Here is a 26,295-nt window from a genome sequence, read left to right as displayed (position 1 = left end):
TGTGTGTGTGTGTTTGTGTGTGTGTGGACCTTCGCTCCAGGAGGAACCCACAAGGGGTGGGAAAGGGAAAGTAATTACAGATGATATAGGACCAAAGGGAGGAAATTGATTAAAGAAAATGGGTGACCAGGAAGTAAGCAGGGATCTTTGTTTCCCCTTCAATTAAACTGAAATGTCTCAGTGGTCTCTCTTTGAGCTGCATATGGTGGAGCGGGACTTTCGGGAAAGAGGGCTTGAGAGTGTGGGGGTTCTCTCTGGGAGAGGCGGGGTTTACAGAGGTGATGTTGATAGATGGATGGACTCGCAGCACTTTCTGTGGAGGCTGACACTCATGATAGCCTCCATACTGTAGTCACCGTATCCTTCTAATGAAAGGACATCAGGTGTCTGCAGCCTGTGAAGAATTGAAGGACAACTTTGGTCTTTATTTCATAAGTTTGGGTATCGGTAATAATAACACTGTACTCACCATATTAATTGCTGAGACATGGAAATGTAGCAACATCGATAAAAAGATGACAGAGCAACAAAAGCATTATTTAAGAGGTTGTAAACAAATCCCCATGTTATCCAAATGTATTTGGAGGAAAAACAAAGGAAAAATGTAAAACTATGATAGTAACTATTTGTTGTAAATATCCATCACAGCTTACAGCCCTCGGTCCAACTTTGACCCACCATAGTTGCCATAGTTGTGCTCACACCGTTTTTCTGTGCAATGGGGGAATATTAGCTACCTTTTGAGTGCACTCACTTTCTGTTGTACTTATAAAAATGAAAAAGTAGTGAGAAAATCTGGCTAAGCTATTTGACTTGTTTTTTGGTCATTAAGCTTTGTTGTAGTGATGTTTCCAGGTCTCACGCAATGACAATGATAAACTGACAAAAATAAAATTATGACAAAAATATTAAATTATTTTTAGTATATTTATCACTTTTTCCTACATACGTTTCAGTCTCTTTATGCAACATGGTACCCACACACTTGGTAACTGATACTACGTTTTTTAATATAGCTGATCAGGTTTCCACTACTGCTACTGCATTCTCATTATTTTCATTACAATCAATGTCAGTGTTTTATACCATATAGATGGAATCAGCTGGACAGGTCTACAAAGGAAAAAACTAGTCTACAAGCTTCCAAATATAAACATAAATCTGGATACCAGCATTTGAACTACAGGCTACTATTGTTTGATGTGTTTTAATTGTTTTATTGCTTGTTTTTAATATATGAAGCTGGGACTCCTTGAAAAGCAGTATTGGAAAAAAAATTGACATGCAGATTCATAAGCACATAGAAAAAAATATGTAAAATTCCAGTTGCCATTTGACTGTATTCTCAACCAAACCTTTAAGTCATCTCTCTCTGTCTCTCTCTCTCATTTACTGTTGCTTCTCTGTTACTTGCTTGGCAAATGTGAGTATACAGTATGAATAGTTTTACAAGGCCAAGGGAGAAATAACAGTGAAGGGGAGGGTGGTGGTGTGTGTGTGTGTGTGTGTGTGTCAGGGGGTGAAGAAAGAGAAAACAGGTTGTCAGTGTGGTTGAACAGCAAAATAGCATTTTCTCCCTCGGGCTCAGCCTCCACAGATGTTTCATTCAGGCCCCATGGCAGGGCCACTCTAAAAAGTGCTCCAGTCTCGACACAATTCAGCCCCTTTGTGCGCTGAAGGAGAGAAGCTCAGCCCACTGTTTACTGCTCGTCCACCCCCCATCCCCCCTTGTCTAACCCCCCTCCTCATGTTAGCAGGCGGAACAATTGGGGAGGGCCTTGCCCAGAGCTGGGGCGGTGTGGCAGGTCAACAGAATGGGCTGTGAATCCTGTGCCTCTGAATCCACCGGGTGGGTGGTCCAGCTCTCTTGCCTCTCTCTGTCTCTCTCACACACATACACATAGAAACACTCTCCTCTCCTCTCCTCTCCTCTCCTCTCCTCTCCTCTCCTCTCCTCTCCTCTCCTCTCCTTTCCTCTCTCCTCTTCTCCTCTCTTCTCCTCTCCTCTCCTCTCCTCTCCTCTCCTCTCAATGATTAGCTCATCCTCTGGGCCAGGCCTGGTGCTGGTGCCTAGGCTCTGTGATGTGGTGATAGGTGGCCCGGCCAGGGGAAGCCAGACGGGGGTCTTTCTTCAGGATTAGCGGACTCCCAGTTCCTCGTCACTGCGAGTGGGTCCCGGCCAGACTCGGTCAGGCCAGTCGGCAGGAGGGGCTTGCAGTGGCCCACGTGGAGCCTGCCAGTGACTGGGTGGCAGTTAACACTAATCCTGCTGCTGATTACCACTGGCATGGGGAAATAAACAGTAATAAATGAACCTACAAGGCTGAGCACACCCTTACAACAACTCCACCCACGTAAGACAAGTACTGCTGACACACTTGCAAAAAGTCACCCACATATGCATTCAAAAAATCACAGGATTACAGATTTGTATTGCTTTCTTGCTATCATCACAATATTTTCTTCAGCACAAAAATGCCATAAGGTTTTGTCCTCTCTGCCCTCAACCATGTTATTTTTTTTTTTATCTTTAACTAGGTCCAATGAAACTTAAATATATGACTTGTTTTGTGAATTTGTGAACCCTCTGTTTTTTTTTTGTTTTGTTTTTTTTACAATTTAATAGAGGGGAAGTAAATTTCAGTTAGTCTTACCTTTAGAAAGAAAAGAGGGCAACTGTCTCATCCACATGTGGTGTCTTTCCCCTTAGTCACAGCGACATCTAGTGAGCAGAAAATAGTACTAACAGTGGACCAACAAACCTATTTTGAAACACTATCTGTTTTGCAAAAAAAGAAAAAGTCACACAATAGGTAAGTATACCTTTACCATGTGTTGCTTAGAGGAAATAAATTGAAAATATGAAATGATAAATGAATCCCCTGGGGATACATATTAGATAAAATGTTTCCTCTCAAAGGTTTTAAAAGCTGGCACAAATATTTAATATTTAATATTTTCACCAAAGGAATTAACACTAGATTCTCAGTGAGGCGATAAAGAAAAGTTAACAATAAGCATGTGTTTAATATTTTCACCAAAGGTGTGTTACTTCACATTGTTAGGTAGTGAGAGGAGAGTCAACGTGTGAGCATTTCCTCTCACTGTTTGAGCAACACTGTTCTCTGATGCATCCTGCTGTGGTCAGAGGCGTTGATCCTCTTTTTTGGTTCCTCTCAAGGCATGCAACACTCTTGGGCATTAATGAAGAAAAGCACCGTGTGAAAGCACCACCTTCAGGCAGAGAGTTTTGATAATATATATATCTCAACTTTGTAGCTTTTACCTACTGCTGTTGCCATCAAACAATGGCATCGATTGGTCCTTCCTTCTTTATTCTGGGTAAGGCTCTTTATATGTTTATGTGTGTGACTGAAATGCACCTGCTAATACGAAGCTAAAAAGTTATTTTAGAACTAACAAAGCATTAGGTTGTGTTTTCAATGTAAAAGTGTTAAATTTTGCTCTGGTAAACCTTTACTCAAATGCTGGTTTTGGTAATTGATTGTAGTTTTCAATAATAAAAATTTTTAAAAAATCTATATAAATGCTTAATTTAATAAAAAAATTATAACTGATGAATAACAGTGTGAAGTCAGAGTATTATATATTGTTCTTCAGGCAAATAGGGCCACACCCAGACATACATAGCTGGTTCCCTACAAGTTTTCTACTGTAGTTTGATGTTGCAGTGAATGGTTGATTCACGGATAAACAAAATAATTAATCCACAGTTAATGTTTGTTGAATCTGAAGTTGACGGTGACAAAGAAGTGAAAATTCCCTCTGTCTTAAAATAATATCCAGGTGCCCAAATGAACATTGAAAAAGATTTTTCTTGCTGTAATCATTCCTCCTGTTCACACTTACCTTTAAGAAATTGCTTCCTAATGCGCTTCCTAAAGTGATGGAGGACAAAAGGTATTCAAATGTTTATCTAAACTAATATGAAGCTTCAGTCGTCCAAATTAGTCAAATCAAGTGGATATCTTTCAAAGTTAAAATACTTTTAGTGCCATATTCCCTCTTTTTGTTACGGTCCTTCCACCATAGCTCAAAAGGGAAATACTGTACAGCAAAATACAAAAAGGCAAATGGACAAATTTTAAATGACAAAACAATAACTTTGGAATATAACCACTTTATTTGTCTAACTCAGACTGCTGAAGCCTCATTTCATTTTAGCTTCAGATAAACTTTTAAATACATTTCTGCACAAAATGAGGGCTGTGTATTTTGGCCCCCATCAAGATCCCTTCCAAATGTGTAAACACATTTAGAGGGGATCTTGAAATGGTCAGTATGAACAGGAGGAATGATGACAGCGAGCAAAACCTTTTTCAGTGGGCACCTGACTATTGTTTTAAGACACATTTGAAAAATTGTGAATCTATCCTTTGGTTTTTTTTGGTGTCTGCCTATTGGATATTTTTGAAAATTTTGTCTCCTTTTCCGCAGGTGTCGTTATGGTTACTGTCATAGCAGCACAGACATCATCATCACCAGATATAACCGTCACAACAACAGAATCAAATGACCAAAACAGCAGCATGACCAACACAGTCTCTGTGAGTCCTTTGATCTCTGAAAAAACCTCCTACACCACCATCGCCATCAACAATACTGCCAACGTCACCAGTGAGCCTGGTAACCGTACCACAAGCATCAACTTCACCAGTACCATCGCAACTTTGACAATGAAAGGTGAGAGTTGTAATCTGAAATATTCATAGCCTCATGTGTGAACCCAGAAATGTTGGATTCCTCCTTTAAAAGCTAATTCTGATTGTGACCTCAAAACCAATCCATTTACCACGATGTCCTCTTTGTTTTATGATTGTGCTTGCTTGTATCACTGTTTTCTTGGGGAATAACATGCTTTACCTGTTTGATTCAGGGAATGAAGGCCCTGAATCCTCCGAATCTACCCAAAGCCCGATGACCACATCTACACCCCTCTCTGCTTCTCAAAGCACCCTCACAACAAACGGCAAAAGTGAGTTAAAACTGCTGATGAATAAACCATATTCTACAATTTGGTGTTCCCTGATTGGCTTGAGGAATTGACTTTTTCACGTTACCACAATTGCAATGAAGTGGCCACTAAATCTCTGACAAACATATGCCATTTATTGTGACTAGGAACCATACTCATAGCTTTGTGCCCTATAATGTGAGTTAGTTAATTATAGAAATCTGCTGTACATTCTCTCTTGTCAAATATAAATGTTAGATATACTGCAATATAATAATATTTTGAACTAACAATGGATCAAAAAACTATGTGTAATGTGAGGGGGTGTCACTTGTAGTGACAAAACCCACAGAGAAAAATCACCAAACTCCACAGTTCTTTTCATTTGAAGCATTTTAGCATCTTCCATCTCCTTGTTTTGGCTTTATAATCTGCAACTTTGCTGTTTTGATTCACTTTCACAGCTCTTATCAACTTCCAACCTCATTAGAAAGCTGCTTTTAAACCTGTAAGCTACATGACAGTAAACTACAGATATACAGTTACAGATACAGATACAGTTGGTGACAGTTTGTGAATATAGCGGAGCATCTAGCAGCATCTAGTGGCATCAGAAATGGAATATAATATCCATAGGTATGTTTTAATTAGTGTATAATCACCTCCAACTAAGAATTGGTATGTTTTCGTTACCTTAAAATGAGCCCTTTATATCTACATAGGGAGCGGGTCCTCTTCCATGTAGCCTGCCATATTGCAAAGCCGTGTTTCTACAGTAGCCCAGAACAGACAAACTAAACACTGGCTCTAGAGAGAGCCTTTGGCGTTTTGTGTGAGTTTAGCGGCCACCATAAAGGGAGAGGGAGGAGGGAGATATTCACTTTGTTGCAATCTGCAACCTCACTGCTAGATGCCACGAAATCCTACACACTGCACTTTAACAGAAACAGAAGCAGAGCTAAAAGATTAATGCAGATGTTGCTCCATGTCTGCTGGATGTATATGCAATTGTTTGCCAACCAGTTTGCTATATCAGCTTTGTTAGGTGATTTATGTGTCACTCTTGTGTTCATCAAAACTTCATACACTGGTGGCACTGTTTGGTGTTTTCCTCTTTAAAAAAAAAACTTTCTTTTGTATTTCTAAAAGCTACCGAACACAAGAAGCGCACTGCAACAACTGACAACACTGGTGAGTTACCTGTATCTCAAATTATATCATAAGCAACATATTGATGCCTTTTCTGTGGCATCATTGCATAGTGTGAAACATTAACTAAACAATAACTATTACCACTTTAAGGCATTATCATCCTTGTCGTGATCATCATCGTAGCTCTTGGATTTGGAATTGCCTGCTATTTTGCGAGGAAGAGAGGAAGGGTAAGTAGAGTAGCAATTCACTTTCACTACTAAACAAGGAATAGTTTGATATTTAGGGAAATACGCTTATTCACTTTCATTACAAGAGTTAGAGAAGACTGATACCACTCTCTTGTCTGTATGCTAAATATGAAGCTACAGCCAGGATATGGTTAGCTTAGCTAACTGGAATCAGAGGGAAACAGCTAGCCCGGCTCTGTCCAAAGGTGAAAAAATCCACTTACAAGCACCTGGAAAGCTCACTAATTAGCACATTTATAATTTGTTTGTTTAATCTGTCAAAAAATGTATAAAATTGACAAGTGTTGTTTTAACAGGGAGTTACATACTGAACTACTTTTTTGGCTTGGCACAGTGACTTCAATTAGCTATGTGACAGACTTTTTTGGCTTCACTGCGCCTGCGCAAGGCCTAATCCTGTAAAACCACAATTTCATCATTTTTACACTTTAGTTTTTTTATACATTAAAAAAGAAGGTAAAATGTTTTCATTTGTTAACTTTAAAGGTGCTGGTAGGCAGATGTTTTCACTTTTGGACAGAACCAGGCTAGTTGTTTCCCTCCACTTCTAGTCTTTATGCTAAGCTAAGATACAGTACTGACAGCTGGCTGTAGCTTTATATTTAGCTTAGACATGAGAGAGTGCAGAGTGTGTGACAATCTTGTCACCTAACTCTCGACAAGAAAGCTAGTAATGGTATTTCCTGAAAAAACTATTCATTTAATGTTGTGACACAAATGTCTGTGTATGTTCTGAATCCTCTCTTCCTACAGCGCTACTCTGTTGACTTCAACTCCAGACCAGATGAAGCCAACATCCCTCTCAGCACCATACCGTCTGAAATGCCTCCTGATAACGCACCTCAGAACGGTCAGTCCAACACACCCACTTACATCACTAGACACATTAACAAAAACCAAAAACCTCATGAATCTAAACAGATTCTGATTTCTCCATATAAACTTTCCAGGTCTGCAAACCTTTCAGAGTATAGAAACTAACGCGAAAGAGTCTCAAGAACCAGAGGCAAAACCTTTAGTACAGGAGGAGCAAAAAGGTGAGATCTCGTGTTATTTTGTGTGTGTGTGTGTGTGTGTTGTATGAATGCAGTTTAGAGAAACAAGACCAAGCAGTTGCAAACAAAGTGTTGAATCTGAAAGGGTTTGTGGGTTAACTGTGTGATATTTTCCTTTTCCTCTTTCTTAAGATCAGTTAAACTGAATAAAAGGAAGTACAGTTCGTGACAGCTTGCTGCACCATAAATTAACACAGAGATTGTACACAAGAGATTCTTGCAGGCATATAGAGTATTTAATCCTGAGGAGAAAATGTGTTTTTCTACATGCATTGATTTAATACAAATACAAAATAAATAGTTAGATGTTTACTGTATGCCAAACAACTTTGTCAAATAAGAAATCATAACACTTTTAGGAATTGATTGTAAGCACAGTCAGTGTGAATTTTACAGGAAGGAAATCTAAAATTATGCACAGCTGAATGACTCACACAGGACAAAAAAAAAAACAACCCTCACAAATAAATTCAGATCAGTTAAGGACTTCCACTGAAAATTTTGAAATGTCTGTGACGGAAAGTGTATTCACAACTGGCAAGTTCTTTACCCTGAGACAAGCTGAAATGTGGCCTGCAGTACTCAAGTCCACCACTGGATGGAAATGGAAGCCTAGTTAACAAATGACTTGCCTACTCAGTTTGTCACAACTGCAAGCTTACACCTAACATCTTTTGCAGTGGTTGTTAAGCCTGCAGTAATTTTGCTATACAGTATTATCAGGCATTATTCTATACAGTTAACAAGTGATCACAACATGCCAAAGACTTTGTCTCTATATGATGCAGGTCAGTATTTTCATTTTGGTTTTTATTATTTGCCAGTTTAAAAGTTTAGGTTTAGCTAAGCCACAATATTTGTAAATGCCATATGATTACTCCCTAAATTATGCTAAAATTTTAACCAGGCATATGTTGGCATGCATTACCATACCTGCAGTCAAAAAAAGGCTTGATTGCATATTCTTGTCTTATTGTTTTGGCATTTTCTTTTGTCTGAGAGTGAATGATTTGTTCCTGTTTGAGTCAGAGGTCTTCCCAGGCTGAATGAGAAAGGCAAAAGGCACATTTCATGTCTGGGCCTGCCTCTCTGCCTTGGGCCACGCTTTGTTTAAATGGACAGTGTTGATGGCCGCTTTGAAAAACAGCTACCTTTCAAATGGTTCGCTTCCTCTCATGGGAAAGTTATGATGAAACTTTGTCTTCAGGAGAATTCACAGTAATCAGAGAAGAGAGACAGATTTGTAATTGCGCGCCTGCTGTTTTGATTTAACTTGATGGCATGAAGACACATCTGATTTGGCTTATGACGACTGTTTCTTTCCCAGCATTCAGACTCATTTGTTTTATCTCAAGTGGTTCAATTTAAATGAAATGAACACTGAAGAAACCACCCAAAAACTTTGCAAATTGGATTCCATGATTACAAAACCTGTGTGTCAAGAAATTTCCCTGAACCCGGTCTTCTGCTGCACCTACTAGAGAGTTGAGCATGCAAGATAACACCAAAAATAACCAGAGCTGAGCTTTACACAATAACCACAGCCTCAGCCAACTCACCTCATGGAAACACTCACAGTCTCTTCTCATCTTCATTGGCCTTTTGGTAACAGAAGAATGGTAGTCACCTCTTTTTTTAGAATCATTTGGGTAGTAAAATGTTTATGTGACTGTAATGCAATGAGCAACTATAATGTGAGTTGACTTCTGTATCACATTGAGAACTTGTTTTTGCATCAAAAGTGGAAGCTGTTTCCTCCAGTGACGTGTGGCATCTTGAAACCACAGAATGAGATAAGCATGAAAAGAGGTCTTAATGGAAAATCTACATCACTATGCAAAACAATGACTAGACTTAAGCAACACTGACAACTATTGAAATGTAACTGGAAAATTTGACTGTTAGTACCCAGAAACTCTGTTAGGTGATTGGCAAACTGCACAAAGCTGGTCTGATATGATTTTTACCAAAAAATACGAAAGTAACAAAAGAGGCAAACATATCAATAGTTCAGTTTTATCTCGGTGGAGTGCTCATTTGCAGGTGAAAAGTATTTCACTGCCACTATTTTGTAAATGGGCTCCATTTATATAGTGCTTTTATCCAAAGCTGCCATGTAAGGTGCTGCCTGACCATTGGGAAGGTGGGGTTTAGTGTCTTGCCCAAGAACACTTCAACATGTGAACAGGAGGAGCCAGGGATTAAACCTCCAACCCTTTGATTAGTGGATGACCTCCTGTTCTATTATCTGTGAGTGCTTCCAGTGAGTTGAGTGCTCATACGTTTCTTCCTCTTTATTTCCTTCTATTTAACCAGGTAAATGTCTCACTGAGATTAAAATCTCTTTTTCTATGTGTGTAGTTTTCTGGTTAAGACACATACCACATAATTGCAACATCTGCTGTTCGGTTCTGGCAGCGTACCTTTGTTGCATGTCGTTCCCTATCCCTCTCCTAGTTTCCTGTTATCCCTCTATTGTCACTAAATGATAAAGGCATTAAATGGGCCAAAAATACACTTTTTTAAATCTCTCTTTTTCTAGAGAGACCTGGCCAAGAAGACAGAAATTAAAACAAGATTAAAGACAATAGAAAACAATAAAACCAACATAAACAGACCAAAAAAACTATTTTACTTTACACACAGGATCATAGAGCATATCATTTAAGGTGCACATATAACACCATCCAGATAAATAAAACATTATGAGAGTAAACAAGGTAAATATATGATATACTGTATATGCCTTTCTCTACTGTCGACCCATTTTGTGATCTAGGCTGATCAGGTGGGTGTATAGTTTGGAGAATTTTGCCCAGTACAGTAAAAAATTTCAAGTACTGAATGATAATGCTCAGCTGACAGTCAGGTCAAGGGTCTACCTGTGACAAAGAGTCTAGTCATCCTCCATAAACCAGACACACGTGATGATTTTCTGAAGGTTGGAGTGACAGTCGCCTGAGGAGCCATCTTAGTCATGGCAGAATTATGTCTAGAACAATGGTTACCTTCCTCTCCCCTTCGTCTCCGCTTTCCCTTAACCTAACCCTGGGTCAGATAATGATGGGGCTGCCCTACTTTCCCACAGCCTCCAACAGCTGCATGGCTGTGGCTCATTAGGAACTGGTCAGTAATCAGCCGCCTCATTACCAACATGGTGGCCCCCTCAAATGCCTTTGCCCAGGAGAAATCATCCCCCCCCCCCCCCCCCCCCCGACTGTCAGAGAGGGCAAAACTACTTCAGGCTGTATGAGTGAAAATGCTTTTGTCAAATGCCAAATACAGAACACAGGGACCCAAACCATAAATCTGCACTGTCATAGAGGTTTAGATGATGGAGAAATGTCTCAGCAACATTACACAATTAATTGATTGCAACAGTTTAACTTCCTATTGAGATCACATGGCGTGAGTTTTGGGTTTTTCCGATATATTCCAATATAACTAAGCCTCCACATAATGCTCTCATTGACATTAGTAATACTATAACTGGATTTTATATATATATAATAATATATTAAAATCATTAATGTTCTTGGGAACCTCTGAAAGAGCAATCTGCTTTTGTTGTCCTTCACAGCTGAGGCTGATAAATCTGTTGTTGATCCAAGCGCTGAGTCTGCAGAGAGCTCTGGGGACAAACCCAAAGAGGATGTTGCTGAGCAGAGTCCTCCCGCACCTGTGGGGCCGAACCCGGAAGAGAAAACTGATGATGAAGGCATCGTCTCCAACAAGACCTCAGTGGAGTCACTGAAGGAGACAAATGAGAACAACAGCAACAATGCTGACGTGACTCAGAAGAAAGGTTGGTATTTAAAGTCCCCTAATACTCAAAAATGTGTTTTGCTTAATGTTATTTCACTTGAATGTTTGAGTTTCATTGTGCAGAATGATGCATGTGTGTCTGCTGTGCTCACCTTAAATCTGAGTTTAAGCATGTAAGTGTGATATGTGACATTACAGCTAGTTTGGAGCCAATCGTGGTGCAGTGGGCCACATACACTGAGAATGGACTTTAGGAGACATAAAGTGTCCATTAGTGAAACTTTTGAACACAGAAATATTTGCATATTCATAGATTTGGGATTTTACAATGAGGAAGAAGGAGTAAATGGAATTTTAAGAATTTTTAACTTGTTAACAGAACTTTTTAACATGGAAAGAACATATAAGACACAAACTTTTATTACAAGCAGAGTACTTAAGTCTTAAAACATGTCTGGGGGGGATCTTTAATTACTCTTTCCTCTCCAATTGTCTAAATGGTCCTCTTAGATTTTTACAACCTTCCACAGTCACACAGAGTTTACAGCATACACTCATCCACTGATTATACTGTATGTCTTCATCCACTCGGGGCTGAAGGTTGAGCAGTATCCTGTGCTACTGCTGTGACTTGCTTTGTTCATATCGTAGTTCCACCTTACTGCAACATATCTAATTTCAACACTTTTTCCACTAGGGTGACAAAAAAGAGAACTTACATCTATGCAGTCATTCTATTATTCTAATATTTCCCAAACCAAACTGTACTTTTGACAAAATCCAGTCCAGATCTAGTTGTGCATGTGAGCCACACCTAAAGAGTCTAATCTTCTTTCCTGTTCAGCTTTATGTTTGTAATCCTTGTTTCCAAGTAAAATAGGCCTTTTTCGCCGAAGACATTTTGACATGGTAGGAAAAACACAGGTGTAAATAATAAAATTAATGATGGCCGAATTCCTTAAGCTTAGTTTCAGGGACTTGGTATTCTGCATGGTGGCTCACTGTCACTCTGTCATGGCTCACTGGGACACTTGAATAGACCAGAGCCACCGTTAACGTTATTAGTAACACCTGTGTTTTTCCTACTATGATAAATCAAAATGTCTACAGAGGACAGCTGGCTGTGCAACTTCATTTTTTTTTTGCAAACAGAAAGCTGTTTTTGCATTATCTTTTTTTTTCACTAAATGAATATGTTCTGAGCAAGCTGTAATTAAAAATTAGTGATCGAAGTTACTGTTGCACATACAGTATATAAAGAGTTTTCAAGTAATGCTTAGCAGTGGAATCAAATTACTTGTTTTAACCATTCATTTATTTGTTTTACATTTGATATTGTATTCAATATTGGAAACTATCCTTATTGATATCATGATAACTGAAACTGTGTTACCCATGAAAATTGAGTTAATTCTACCAGTGATTATGAATACACTGATTCAATAACACATGTTTACTATACGAGCAACTGTGTATCATGTCCCATAACAACAATGTACATTTTTATGCCTTCTTTTGAACCTCCATCACTGACCAACCTGAATTTGTCAGTGGGACCAAGTGTCTCTTTGAGTTTTACATTCTGATTCTCGAGCCACTGACTGTTAACCTCCTGCTTGTTTTGTCTTTTGAACAGATTGGAAGTTTACAAATGTCTTTTGGGAAGTTTCCCTGGACAACCCGGTGTGAGACATCTTTGCCTTTCTGCTCTGGTCTTCAGACACGTGGTAAGATCACACTGGACAGACTGCTCTGCTGCAGCTGCTTCACCGCTCAGCCAGCTCAGGTGTTAGTAAAGGGAAAACCCCCACCACAAATCCCAGTCCACATACGACCACTGGGAGTGCTGTGTTACAGCTCCGTATCCTGAATTAACATATTAAAAATAGAGGAGTCATAAACAATAAATCTAAAGTTATAAAATGTCACTTTGCCTTTTGTAAATCACTCTGACGTCCAGTGGTTTATAAATATGCACTATAGAAGCTGAATCCAAAAGTGAGGCTGACTGCGAGAGATAGTATCACAACATGCAGTATATCCTTCTTCTGATCTGTTTGTTTTTACTTTTTTAACGCTTTTCTGACCGAGTTATTTTAATTGCACCTGTGAGAGTTTAGCAACTACAGGTCCATTTTCTCTGTGAGTCAGAAAAAAAAGCCTTTGCTCTTTTATTTTATTGTAAGAAGCACAATTATGTCCTGGTGAGCATGGAAACTGAAATCATATCTTTTCTATCCAAATGACCCATTTCTGCAGCAATGCTTAGCTTCATACCTTCATCCTTATGTTGCCTTCTGGTTGATCTATCTTCCCTTGGTGAATGAGATTCTTCTCACACGAGTAGTAACACGGGCCCTCTCAGTCTAATCATCATGTGCTTCAGGATGTAAGGCCCACATTTGCACCTGCACTCCCTCCCTGCCTCTCTGCTTAGAAACACTCAGGGACGGAGCCCAAGGCCCAAGGAATTCACACTGCTCTTAACAGCTGATGATAAGCTCACATCTGAGAAGCTAACCGCTCAGATGTTCAGTGTTAGCAGTCACGGATCATCTCCCTTCTCACAAAAACACCAGCTTCAGAAATCCCAAGCATCTCAATTTCAGCCGAGGCAGTCTGTTTTCTTTCTATAAAACTTAATGGCTGTTCACATAGTGAGAGGAAGGCTGTGTCTCAAGTGACTGTTGCATCTTTTTTAGATGAAGTGTATCTTGCTGTATTTGTATCTAATGGTGTTAAGTGTAGTATAGTAGCAGTATAATTGAGATGGATGGTGGCACAGGCCCTTCTACATGCAGAAAATGTTTGAATAAGTACCAGGAACTTTAAACTAGAGCTGTGGCAAGCCCTTTCTTCAATTTACTAAAGTTGTCTTGGAAGATAAAGTTAAAATAACTCTGAGTGTATTTTATGAGGTTAAGTTAATTATCACAAAACAAGCCCACAAAATGTGGGTGGTTATGCAAAGCAATATTTTGTAGTTTCAGTCTCTTTGGTCAGTGATTTGTAGTCTCTGATAACCACTGACACCACGTAATGTAATAGTTGAGCAAAACCTGCAAGTAAGCTGTCAAACATGCTATTGATATGGATTTGAATTCCTTGTTCCTGATAGAAAACCACCAGGAGTGATTAAGATTAAGATTACTTTTCCGAGCAAAATGTATACATATTTCACTTTGCACCATCGTCTGAGTGATTCTGTGAATTCTCCTGTGAATATGCACAAATAGTTTTATAGAAAATTCATTGGAACCATGTAAAGCACATATCTGGTGACCAAAAAGTTCACTTGCAAAGCCAATGATTTAGATCAATTTCAGACATTTATCATCTGTAGTCTGTAAGAGATTTTTAAACTCCATATAACAGAAAGCATCCTCTAAAATAACACAATGAGCACACGTAAAACAGTGAATAACGCAATTTTAAAAAGAGCAGAGAAAAAGAAAAAGTGAACTCTTCACTTATTCCCACCTGGTTTAGGTAGTGATGAGCAAGCTGGAAGCTGAAGTTGAAAGGCTGCTCGTCATTCTGCAACGCAGGATAATAGATATGAGCCGACAGGTCATAAACTAAAGCAGCATAATTAGACCTGGAACTTCACTGTGTTATTTTCCAGTCAGAGCTTAGCTTTCATGTTTGATGGCTAATGTTGGAGGAAACTGTCTTTACCGCCTGGGATGAATATTTCACAGTGAGGAGGAGGCAAGTGAAAGAGAGTGACGGACTGAGAATTAACTGTTTGAGACAAACGAGGCTAGTAGTTAGCTGGAAGCAGCTTGTTTTATTTGCACAGTCTCTTATTGGAAGGGGCTACGGGTGCTGGTTCAGAGACAGGTCATTGAGACGAGGAGGGTCACAGATCTGAAGCTGAAGGTTATAGTTTGTCTATCATGAGCTTTAGAAACATAAATGTTATTGAAGTGAGTAAAATATTAATAGATTCACTTTATTTTTTAGGTGTTTGTCTCTTTTTCCAGCACAAACAGCACAAGTCATTTCCTTGAGCAATATTGCCAATGTAAATACAAATTTATGGCCAACAGGATGACAATGGCGCATGTGGTAAATGCAGGATCTTTATCTCAGTAATAACAGTGAGAGAAAACTTCCTGCTTGCAAGGTTTGATGTGGTTCAGACGGGTAGGTCGGCCATTACACCTGGGTAGCTTTACAGGAGGGAGGGACTGTCGGAAAGTGCAGGCTGACACTCCTACTAGAAGAGAACAGCTGGTGGAGGCTGGTTCTGCCCCTTCCTCCTTACACTTCCTACCGCAAGCCATCAAGTTTTGGTCAAGAAATTGAGAACTTAAGCTTGCAATTGCGATGTTGTGAAGATAGCTATTATACTTGCATCATTACAGGCTTGCATCTGTAGTATGGGCTGAACATGCAGTTTTGAAGCTGGTGTGTCATCGTTACTTTGGGGGTTTTTTTCATGTGAATATCTTATCTTTGCGTGTTCTAACACAAACCAAAAGATTTTCACCCAACAGTGATGACATGTAGGTGTGGTTAGTGAAAAGTGTTTACATTGCAACTTTAAGTGTAGAGGAAGAGGTTATTTGATTCTCCATGTTCCGGTGTTTAAGTGTTGATAGCTCTTGGATGGCATCATGTCAGGACTGGATTAAAATGACTCAACAATAAGACAGTGTCACTCAGCATTAGTATTGGTCACAGAACAGTTGACATTGTTTTGTTATGCAATATTCTTGCGCAAATATAAGCTAATGACGACCTATATTCACAGCCTTAACATCACTGCCACTTTTTAAAGAGGTAAATTAGAAATAAAGTCGTCACCTCTGAGAAGTTTGATTCATTCTTGTCAGTGTTTTGGGATATACAGCGATACTTAGACACACCCTCATTCGGGCAAACACACACCAGTAGGCATTCATTCAAACAAACATACACATGTGGTTGGTAAGATACTGTATACAGGTGTAGACACAGAGTATTCATCTCAGAAAGGGGAGGTATGTGTATTACGACGGACGTTTTTTAATGACTAAACATTTTATTCAGGATGCATAAATGTGGACATGAGGTTTAATTTATGTCCAGGTCACTCAGGGGCTTAAGTAATTCCATTTAAAGCTTCATTCATTGATTTTTTTTGTTGTTGCTGAAAACAAAATATGATCACCTCCTAAAGTTGTAATGGTTGAAGAATTAGCAAATAGTTGCCTTTTTACACATTCAGCAGACATGAAGCTACATTGGCATTTATCGGATTTGTGTTTCTGAGTCCAATACTCAGTCTCCTTTAAGTGCTTGTTTTAAATAAAAAATATTGATTAATGAAGCTTTACATTTCCATCCTCTAAAGCAATAAACAGGTACAAGTTTCTTGGAATCAATTTGTTATTTTAAACAATTGGCCAGCAAACCCATATTTTATGTTCCTATCTATATTTTATCAAAACAAAACTAAATCACTTGTCAGGAATTCCTTTGCAGGAACGGAGCTGTTAGACGTGCAACATCCTGTGGCGGAGGTCATGTTGAACACAAGGTTCAATTTCACTTGTTAAAGTATTTGTAAAAAATATTTAAGAGTCATTCCAATCAGTTACGGGACAAAATATAGAGAGAATAAATCTGTCAGTTGGGTTTTGGCCTTTGACTTGGCCTGAGGATTCCACTCTTTTTAAACATATTACAAAGTGTGCACCAAACAAAATGGACAAGGAGATGAGTTGATTGTTTTCCAAACAATTTCAGTGAGTTTGTTTTGAAACTGAGCCCCTTATGAGGTCACAGTATGCTTTTTTAAAAAAGCCCCAGACGTTGACAAACAAGGTCAACATGATCAACTTTAAACTGAAACCAACACAGAACTTTTCAGCGTTGTGTCATTGCAAACATACAGCAGAGAGATGGGTGTGTTATTGATTTGACATCTTCCTCTGTGTCTGTATGCACACTGTATGTTCACCTTATGTCAGCTTCCCATCTCATGGCTCCTTATCAAAACCATGAGGCGTGTCCTCTTCCTCCTTCGGTTCCTTGACCTGCTGAGGCTTCTGGTTGAAGTCCTTTCCAAAGGTTGTAGGTCATGCAGTCCTAATTAAAGGGTACACAGTGACTGCTAGGAGAATAATGTAGCTTCAATGTCAGAGACAACTCGCTCACATTCTTCGCCTGTCATTGAGCAAGTCTCTGCAGAATCTGCAGGATGTGCTGTGGTTGCTGTGGTGTGTAGCCTAAACCAGCATATATTTCATCAAGGAAGTCCACTGCACATGACAGAACCTAAAAAAAAGGAAACAATATCTGTTAGAAACATACAAGAAGACATGAAAAACTATTTACTGGCTGTAAAGTAGAACTTACAAGTTGTAACTAATAGCTGTATTGCTTCTGTGTTTAATAGGTCAGGTATAAGCAACTTTTGGGTTGCCAGGTTGTGAAAAGTACCTTTGGCTGGTCTGCAAGTCTACCATGAGTTTATAATTTATAGTAATGATGATAATAATAAGCTATATATCTGCAAAAAGGCTATATTCGATGAGACTTCCTGATGCAATAAGAAGATAAAAAGACAAAGTGTCATTCCAGAGCAGGAATGACAACCTGGCAACCCAACATTTGCTCTGATTAATAGCTTATAAGTGGCCTATAAAGCATAAGTAGATGATTAATTAATAAAGCCATGAGTTGCGACTCGTGAACTCTTTATAGAGGGTGACTTATTAGAAAATGGTCCTGAAGCAAGATAAAAGAAAGAGATCTTCTAAAAGACTACTTTCCCTTTTGCAACAACCTATATCATTTTATTTTAAGAGATGTCAAAGTATGCCAGGCCTTGACCTATTTACACCATAGACATTTTACAACAAGAGTGTCAAATTTTCTGGATTCTTTCTTTGTACTTCAGTCCATGCTTTGGCAGGTGGCCCGCAAAACATTTACAGGGTTTCATTTAGTAGTGCATGTTTCGCTTCTTTACACCATGCTGCACGTCTCCCCACAAAGGAAAAGGGTGGGAGGGGGGTACATAGTGAAAACAATTTGTAGAGAATACAGAAATAGAGTCAGCACTCAGCAAACATATCACCAGTCGGACTACATGGAGTCAAAATGGATTAACTGTGAATGATGGGTTAGGTTTGACATTTGTTGTCTCTTTGAGGAAACAGCTGTATGGTTCTTCTAAAACTAATGACAAGTTACTGTTGTACTGAAATTTGTCATCATCATCCGGTGCACAAGCCTCTTAAACTTTGTTTATGTTGGTTATTCCGTGGAGACAGGATCAGATAAATGTTTACATTTTTTGGATTTGAGAACTAAGAAATCAATTATCTCCAAAAATGTGTGAGTGTACAGGTATGTAAGCTGCATAACACATCAGTTATTTATATGTTCATTGTAAAATAAATCAGGATATAAGCTCGGATGTGCATTAACAATCCCTGACTTATCTAGATATTTTTCATGACTAGAATTTAAAAATTCATAAATTACATAAACCACTGTAATGAACCAGACTGAGAGTCTGCAGCCATGCTAGCAGCTCTGTAAGGTTGTACTTCATGCATCAGAAGTCGTGCTTTCAGCTAAACACTAACCTCAGCATGTTAGCATGCTCGCAGTGACAGTGTTAACATGCTGATTTTTAGAAGATAATGTTTACCAGGTTGACTATCTTAGTTTAGCCTGTTGGCATGCTAACATCCGTTAAATAGGACTAAACACAAAGTTTCGTTGAGGCTGATGGGAATGTCATTAGTTTTCCAGTTATTTGGTTATAAATTAAAGTATTGGACAAACTGAAATTTTGACTTGATGATAGCACTAGAGGAAGTCCATCCAATTTTTCGTCTGAACCAAAAATATCAACCTGCTGGTAGGGATAGATAAAAGTCAGGGGATCACCGAAGTAATTAGGATACATCCTCTGGGAATCACAAATGTCTGTGCAAAATTTTGTTCCAGTCCATCAAGTGGATGTCAAGCTATTTCATTTAAAAGGTGAAAATTTGACCTGCTGGTGGCCACGAAAGAAAAATCAGGGGATCACCACAGTCACTAGCATGTTCCTAGCTGACAAGCATGTTAGCCTTTAGTTTGCATTATCCTTAGCTCTTGGGAGCTCCTTAACTCTATGGACCTTGAATCTGCACCAAAATGGCAATCCATCCAATAGTTGTCGAGATATTTCAAACTGGACCAAAGTGATGGACCAGCTGACTGATCGATAGACTAATGTTGCCACCCCTAGAGCCATGACACAAGCATGGCTAAAAAAGTTAAAGTTTTCACTAAAAAGATGAGCACAGCATACAGATGCAACTGCTTTCAAGACCATGTGCCCAGATCCCAAAACGTCTTTCGATGACCTGCGACTCCCCTAGAATGTAAAACCCAATGAGGTCTATAGTTGCAGGGACAGTTTCCTCTCCTGCTGTCCTCTCTAGGCTGGTTTAGACATTCCTGGCCTGGCTTTGTGCAGTTGGCCGAGCTGCTCTGATCAAGAGGCCCGCTGACAGACGAACGTTCATTCACCTGCTGGTATCGCCTCCAGCATCGGCTCCACATTCCTCCGGCAGCGTCAAAATGTCAGAGTTACACCGTGGCTTTATTACATCTCTGTCTCTCATCATTCACACACAGTTTAAAGCAAGTTCAGGTGGAATCTCAGATGATGTTGAATGAAAGTTCCTAAAAATCATAAACTAAAAATGTTCCTAAAAAATGTTCCCTTTCATGTGATGAGGCTTGCTGTGTGGACTTATTTGGTGCTGAAACATTTATGAGAAAACAACGAAGAAGAACGGTCATAAAATCTAAGAATGGTCATAAAATCCAAGAACGGTCATAAAATCTAAGAATGGTCATAAAATCTATCTAAAGTCTGATCAGTATATTCCACACTACATTACACCACCAGGCTTTAATGAGTACAAGGTAACAGGTGGCAATGCCTGAAAACAATCCAATGCTCTAAATTTGATGGGGTCTCTAAATTTTATTTGCCGCAAGGTCATTTGCTGTTTTTTTGTTGTTGTTGGTGGTTTTTTTGCATTGCTAACCTTAAAGTGGCACAGCTAAATTCATCAGCTTGCCTACAAATTATATATTTTTTCTCGGTACAGGGCTCAGTCTCCCCTGGCAATTTGTTCTCAGGTTTGTGCAACATTTCATTCAATGACGTGTTGTCGAAACGAAAGCTCTCTTAGCTGGCAGTATGGTTAGCTTGATTGCTAACAGGACAATAATGTCAAAACACGTTTTGTACCATCAGCTCCTGTCTCGTAACTGTCTGCAAATCATTCCTCATGTATGGAGCCGTTAATAGTCCGACAGAGGAGGATTAAATAAAAGTACAGCACAGCCAATAAGCTACAATAGCTTCCTGCATTTGAACTCTCTGTTCCCTCAAAGGTCAACAATTTCAATGCAGTATGCTACTGGTCAACAGCACAAATTTGCATGTCAAAGTTGAGCTAAGTTGAACTCAACATGAAAAAGTACTTGAAAATGTATTGTGCCCCCACAAGCGAATTCACTGATTGTGGCAATATCACTTGAATGAAGTCATTTCGCTGCAAAATTTTGCTGTTTTAACTCTGATATTGACCCAAACTAAAACTTAAACCTGAACATAAATCTAATCCAAACCTGGACCTGACCCCATTTCAGTAACACTTCTGAAATGAACACTAAATTAGACTCAGAATATCTAAATATTTTTACACTATTGTGTTAACCACCTTAAGCTCACTTTAAAAGACACAATATGATCACTTGTAGCTGAACTATTCTGGTTACGACACATTTCTGTTATATTAGCATTACTTTAATACTTCTAGGATGTTGTTTCTTACATGTTAGATATTTACTTGAACCAATATTCAGATTATTTGCTGCTGAGACATAAATCTGAATCTTGTCTCCCTGTGAACAAACATACGTATGCATTCTAGCGCAGGAAACTTAACCTTGGAGTAATCAATCCGTCAGGTCTGATGCATTTTATCGCTCCAGTTGTTTCTCCTTCTGTTTTTTTACACGCCCCTTGTCCAGTCAATAGCCGCAATAAAGACATCCATCACTGCACAAAACACATACAAGTTTCTTTCAGTGACACATAATGTAATGTTTGTGTAGTGTATTGTAATCATGTGTTGACAAGTTATGTGTCTAATGTCTTGTTATTTCCGAGTTAAATTATGAAAATTGTTTTTCTGATTAAAATGTTTCCTTCAGATTAAAATGGGAGAAGAAAAAAGAACACTCAGAGTTTAGAAGAAACATCAAACCTAAAATGGTTTTAAAAAACTCTCATTGTTTTACCTGAATGGCATTTGTGAGTTTTTGCTTTTTATGGGTGACTGAGAAGGATGAACATCCTTGCGCAGGATTCAGTTGAGCATTTTCTTACACAAAACTAAATCCCCCTTGGAATGCTCAGTCTTTCAGCAGCCAGGTCTCACTATAGTGGCTAACTGGTCTCCACAGATTCCTATCTCTACCTGTGGTTCAAGTCAGCACAGCCATATAGACTATGAGATCAATGTGAAGTCTTACCTGCAACCTGAACCTCAGTAGTCACATTACTGGTCTAAAACCAAACTCCTTTATATTGGAAGCAGTTTGGATTAACTCGGGTCAAATTTGAGATCAGGGGTTGTGAGAACAAAATACCTCTTTGAAACAATACAATTGGGTTTGAATGATTGTTAAAGTGAAATATATCAGTAGGGAATAAAACCTGTTGAAAGCATTAGCAGAGAGAAATAACAGAAATAATTAATTACGTCTTTATTTAGACAAATATTTGGATAAATCCAAAGATGAACCCTCCCAGTGCTGCTGTTGCATCATCCTCGGGGACTGCACTGGTTTGCAGGAACTTACTGGTCAAGCATAAATCACATCAATAGACATGGAGTGGGATTATGTCAGCTATCCTTTTCCTCAAACAGATGTTTCTCCATTGAGGTCAAAGGTCATGGCAAAGGCCACATAAACTTGACCAAAGCAGAAGTTACAAGTGGAAAAAGCAGGTGATTGCAGGACACGTGACTGTGGGACAGGATGCTTTGTTTTCATTGTTCTGTGCCATTCTTTCTTTTTCAGATCGAAGAAAGACTCATAAACTCAAGTGACCGCAGTGGAAGAAGAAGATACTTCTGTTCATGCTGTGTGAGAAATTTAGTTCGCCTCCTTCCTCCTTTAACAAATTCCTTGTAAAACAGCAGCTTTTTGAAGTTAAACGTCAGCTGAGCTCAGCTTTTTACTGATTTTACTGAACAGACTTAGCGTGTATTGTGTAAAAGATTTACTGGATTTATAAACTAAATGTTCATATTTTTGGTACATGATTACAATATGGTAAATGGACTGCACTTATATAGCGATTTCTAGTCTTCCGACCACTCAAAGCACTTTACAATACATGTCAACAATCACACACACAGTCATACACTGATTGGAGAGGCTGCCATTCAAGGTGCCAACCTGCTCATCAGGATCTAATCTAATGCACACACACACACACATTGCTGGCGCAGCCATCAGGAACAATTTGGGGTTCAGTATCTTGCCCAGTGACACTTCAACATGCGGACTGGAGGAGCTGAGGATCAAACCGCTGATCTTCCGATTAGTGAACGACCTGCTCTACTTCCTGTGCCACAGCCGCCCATATGGTATACTTATAAGATTTTTAAGATGTTATCAATGGCATTCTAAATGCCTGATAAATAATGTAAATATATTAATGTTAAATTAATCAGTAATGCAATGCAGTGCAAGTGTAAATACAAGATTTGGCAGTGTGTAGTATGTTATATTATTTTTCAATGTGGGCCCACAAGGCAACCACATATTTGTCTTTATTTTACTAATGTATTTTTTTTGTGTCCACATAACATTATTTTGGAAATTATTTGTCAGGTTAGTCAGACTTCATTTTCTTTTTGGTTAAATTCACAGTATAATGCAATGTTATTTTTGTAGATTCTGCATTTAACTTTTCCATATTCTTCCCTGTCAGCTATCCTGCATTAAAGTATCAAAATTTCAGTTACGCTGAAAAATTGCTGTGATGTAAATGTCATTTGAATGTATTAAACTGAAACAAATTGTAACTGTGCCTCTCATTTCTTATCATTATTATGTGGCAGTCATTTATGGTTTGTATTGTGGTCTTGATCAATCCTGTCCTCACTAACTAACTAAATTATTCTCATAATGTGACCAACATGTCATTGTGTATTCCTAAAAGGCCTGTGATAGATATACTTTACAACTTGACATTTTTCCTCTGTTTTTTTACATGTGATATTTAATCTGATACTTTGTGTGTAAAAACTAAAAGCATCCTTTTCAAAATGACACCCTGTAACCACCAACAAACTATCTACAGTGGAGCCTTATCCATAAATAGAAGCTGTTGTGGAATATACAGTTTACACAGTATGTACAGACAGCCACTGAAATATTTGAATAACTTAGCATTAATTTGCTTCTTTGACCTGACAAAATAATTATCGGGTTAATTAGCATTTGTAAAGTCTAACATACTGTATCTCTCCTGCTGACTTTTACCAACTGTTCTTTTGATCGCCCCCCTGACTCATTTTACTATAAGTGCAAACATGAGCTCCAGGTGCAAACACATTTACTTCAAAGTGACACCGTTAAAAGACAGGAATCCCGCGACACTGTGCTGCACACATTCCTGGTTCAGTAGCCAGCTTTCTCTTTTTGGAGCCGTTGTTGTCGAGTAGTTGCTGTGTAATAAGGTCATTATCGGTGCTAATGAAACCTTAAAATTAGACTTATTAGATGGAGGGTGAGTTATGTTTTTATACATTTATGTCTATGTGAATAAGATAAAACATTCATTTTCTATTTATTAGACAATAAAGTACAATTAACTATCATGCGACCTCACCACAAAAGGACTAGCCTATATATATTTGGTGCCTGTTTAATTTCATGAGGCATATAATATTTTTATAATTTCCGTCGACAGTGATGTGTTTCCCAGTGTTTGGGTTTGATCCAGCTCTATATCCAGCCTGTTTCCATGAGCTTCCACTCTCCTTTAAAGACAAGTGAGAGCGCTTGCCTATATCAGTCTGCCCGCAGGATGCTTTAATCCACCATTAAGCAGATGAAATGTTGCACTGAGCCTGCGGTGCAGCAGTGACGGCAGGAGCGGTTCTAAAATTTGTGCGCGTACCCCCTCAACCCTGACCACAGTCATGGACACCCTGCACCAAACCACCCAGTGCAGCAGAACACAAACCTCTTCCTCCTCGGAACTGGATCCAAATGTCTCAGGTCTCAGTATCCTCTATTTATACGCTGTGTATATTTACAACAGGCCGGATGATTAGCATGCTAGCACTTATTGCGAGAGCAAAGAGAATGTAGGAGCAATCTTCTTCGGCTATTCTAAGGAGACAAGGAGTTTATCGGGGGTGAACCGGGCAAGAAAGCAGTCAAAGCTTGTTTTCAAAGAACTACTTTTCTGAATAACTTCACACATTCTGCAGATTATCATTTCTCTTTTAACCTCGATTCAATCAGGTAATCTCATTGAGTTGACGTCTTCTTTGTAATAAAAACTTGAATACAGCTGGAGAACACAGCATGAACAGAGAGAAAACAGTTCAGTCACAGATATGAAAACATATCATCAAAGAGAGCATCAAACACAAACATCTCTAATATCGTTCTTCATTAAAGATTAAAATCACCTAATGCGGTTAGATGTTCCAAGAATTCTTTGTAATTCATTATATTTCTTTAATGCAAGTTAATGGGAATATATACATGTAACTACAAATGTTGGTCTCCCCTTGTTTCCAGTTTGTATATCTACAGTCACTAACCATTAAAGACAAATGCCAACAGAAATAAAGGAGGTATGTAAAATATTGTGAATTTAATACAAGGCCCTAATAAAGGAAACACTTTCATATGATTCATAAAGTAGAATATGGCATTTTTCTCCTGTGGCAGAGCACAATGATAAACTCCATCAAGAGGGAAGAGCAACATGTGTGAACTGGATATCTCCATAGTTGAGCACTAACGCAATGGTGGATAAAACACACGTTATTCCAAAACAAAAAAAACATAAAGCCTTTTTGAAATATTTAATATAGGATGTGTCTTTGCTGTGTACTTGACAATCAAACAAGAATGACATATCAGAGCATCGATGCTAATGTTCCTGATGTATTTATGTGTGTTCGTCTCACTGTGTTCTAAATTTATTCAGCAGTTGTTCTTCAATATATTCACAGAATGAAATGTATGTGAGGACAGAGCTGCACTGAAAGAGCAATGTGTCTGTTCAGTAAGGTAAATGATGCTGTAGACCTTTACCTGTAGTTGACCTTCTTCATCTCTCTAGGCACACAGGGGCACACACTGACAGTGATACACATCTACAAGTGTCTTGCACAGCTGGACAAAGCTGTCCATCTGCTGTATGAATGGTCGAGATGTTCATGAGTGATAAGAGTTATGGACACGCTCAGAATGTGAAGAATGATCACTGAAGCTGTTGCTTTCATGAAGTGAAAACATCCATTAAAGCTTCTGTCAGTGAGCTTAACTGTGGAATGTTATAGTGACTTAAGTTTATTAAATTTCCTGACCTACTTTGAACCAATCAAATCAACTAAATGGTCAGAATCAAAATCATGAATTTTATTTCATATTTTCTTTTTCAATATTTTTTTATTATTAGACAAATCATATTATATCACATTTTCAAAATGAGGTCATATTTACAGCCTGTGAAGCATAAACAATGATGTGAAACGTTTGTACTGAATGTTTTTGATCCTTGTAAGATAGTTACTGTATCAGCGACTTTGTTTCACCTTGGTTGGTTTTGAGATACAGTATATTTCATTTTTGCTGCTCCAGCTAAAAGAAAAACAAGATTTTGCTCTGAGTTAAATGGTCACATCAACATGCAACATGCTCACAGTGACAATGCTAATTTGCTGATCTTTAGCAGCTATAATGTTTACCATGGTCATAGTCTTAGTTTAGCATGTTAGCAAGCGAACATTCACTAATCAGCATTAACCACAAAGTACAGATG

The 26,295-nt window shown here is 38.6% G+C and overlaps 1 protein-coding gene and 1 long non-coding RNA gene across 2 annotated transcripts; one reads left to right on the top strand and one right to left on the bottom strand.

Moving 5' to 3' along the window:
* Positions 1 to 2,024: 2,024 nt before the first annotated feature.
* LOC122979610 lies at positions 2,025 to 5,899 on the bottom strand. The gene is made up of 3 exons (XR_006402883.1): positions 5,669 to 5,899; positions 2,655 to 2,722; positions 2,025 to 2,282 (listed from the first exon to the last, which is right to left on the bottom strand). It is a non-coding gene; the product is annotated as an uncharacterized LOC122979610 (long non-coding RNA).
* si:dkey-27h10.2 lies at positions 3,144 to 23,114 on the top strand. The gene is made up of 10 exons (XM_044347198.1): positions 3,144 to 3,342; positions 4,459 to 4,704; positions 4,898 to 4,996; positions 6,125 to 6,166; positions 6,278 to 6,357; positions 7,132 to 7,228; positions 7,329 to 7,415; positions 11,014 to 11,238; positions 12,835 to 12,925; positions 22,299 to 23,114. The coding sequence occupies exons 1-9, from the start codon at positions 3,309 to 3,311 to the stop codon at positions 12,885 to 12,887; spliced, it is 963 nt and encodes a 320-aa protein (XP_044203133.1). The 5' UTR covers positions 3,144 to 3,308; the 3' UTR covers positions 12,888 to 12,925; positions 22,299 to 23,114.
* Positions 23,115 to 26,295: the final 3,181 nt, after the last annotated feature.

Source organism: Thunnus albacares, chromosome 3 (genome assembly GCF_914725855.1).
Source record: "Thunnus albacares chromosome 3, fThuAlb1.1, whole genome shotgun sequence".
In the NCBI taxonomy this organism is placed as follows: Eukaryota; Metazoa; Chordata; class Actinopteri; order Scombriformes; family Scombridae; genus Thunnus; species Thunnus albacares.
The sequence above is the reverse complement of the archived record's forward strand: the minus strand, read 5'-3'. Positions and strand labels throughout refer to the sequence as shown.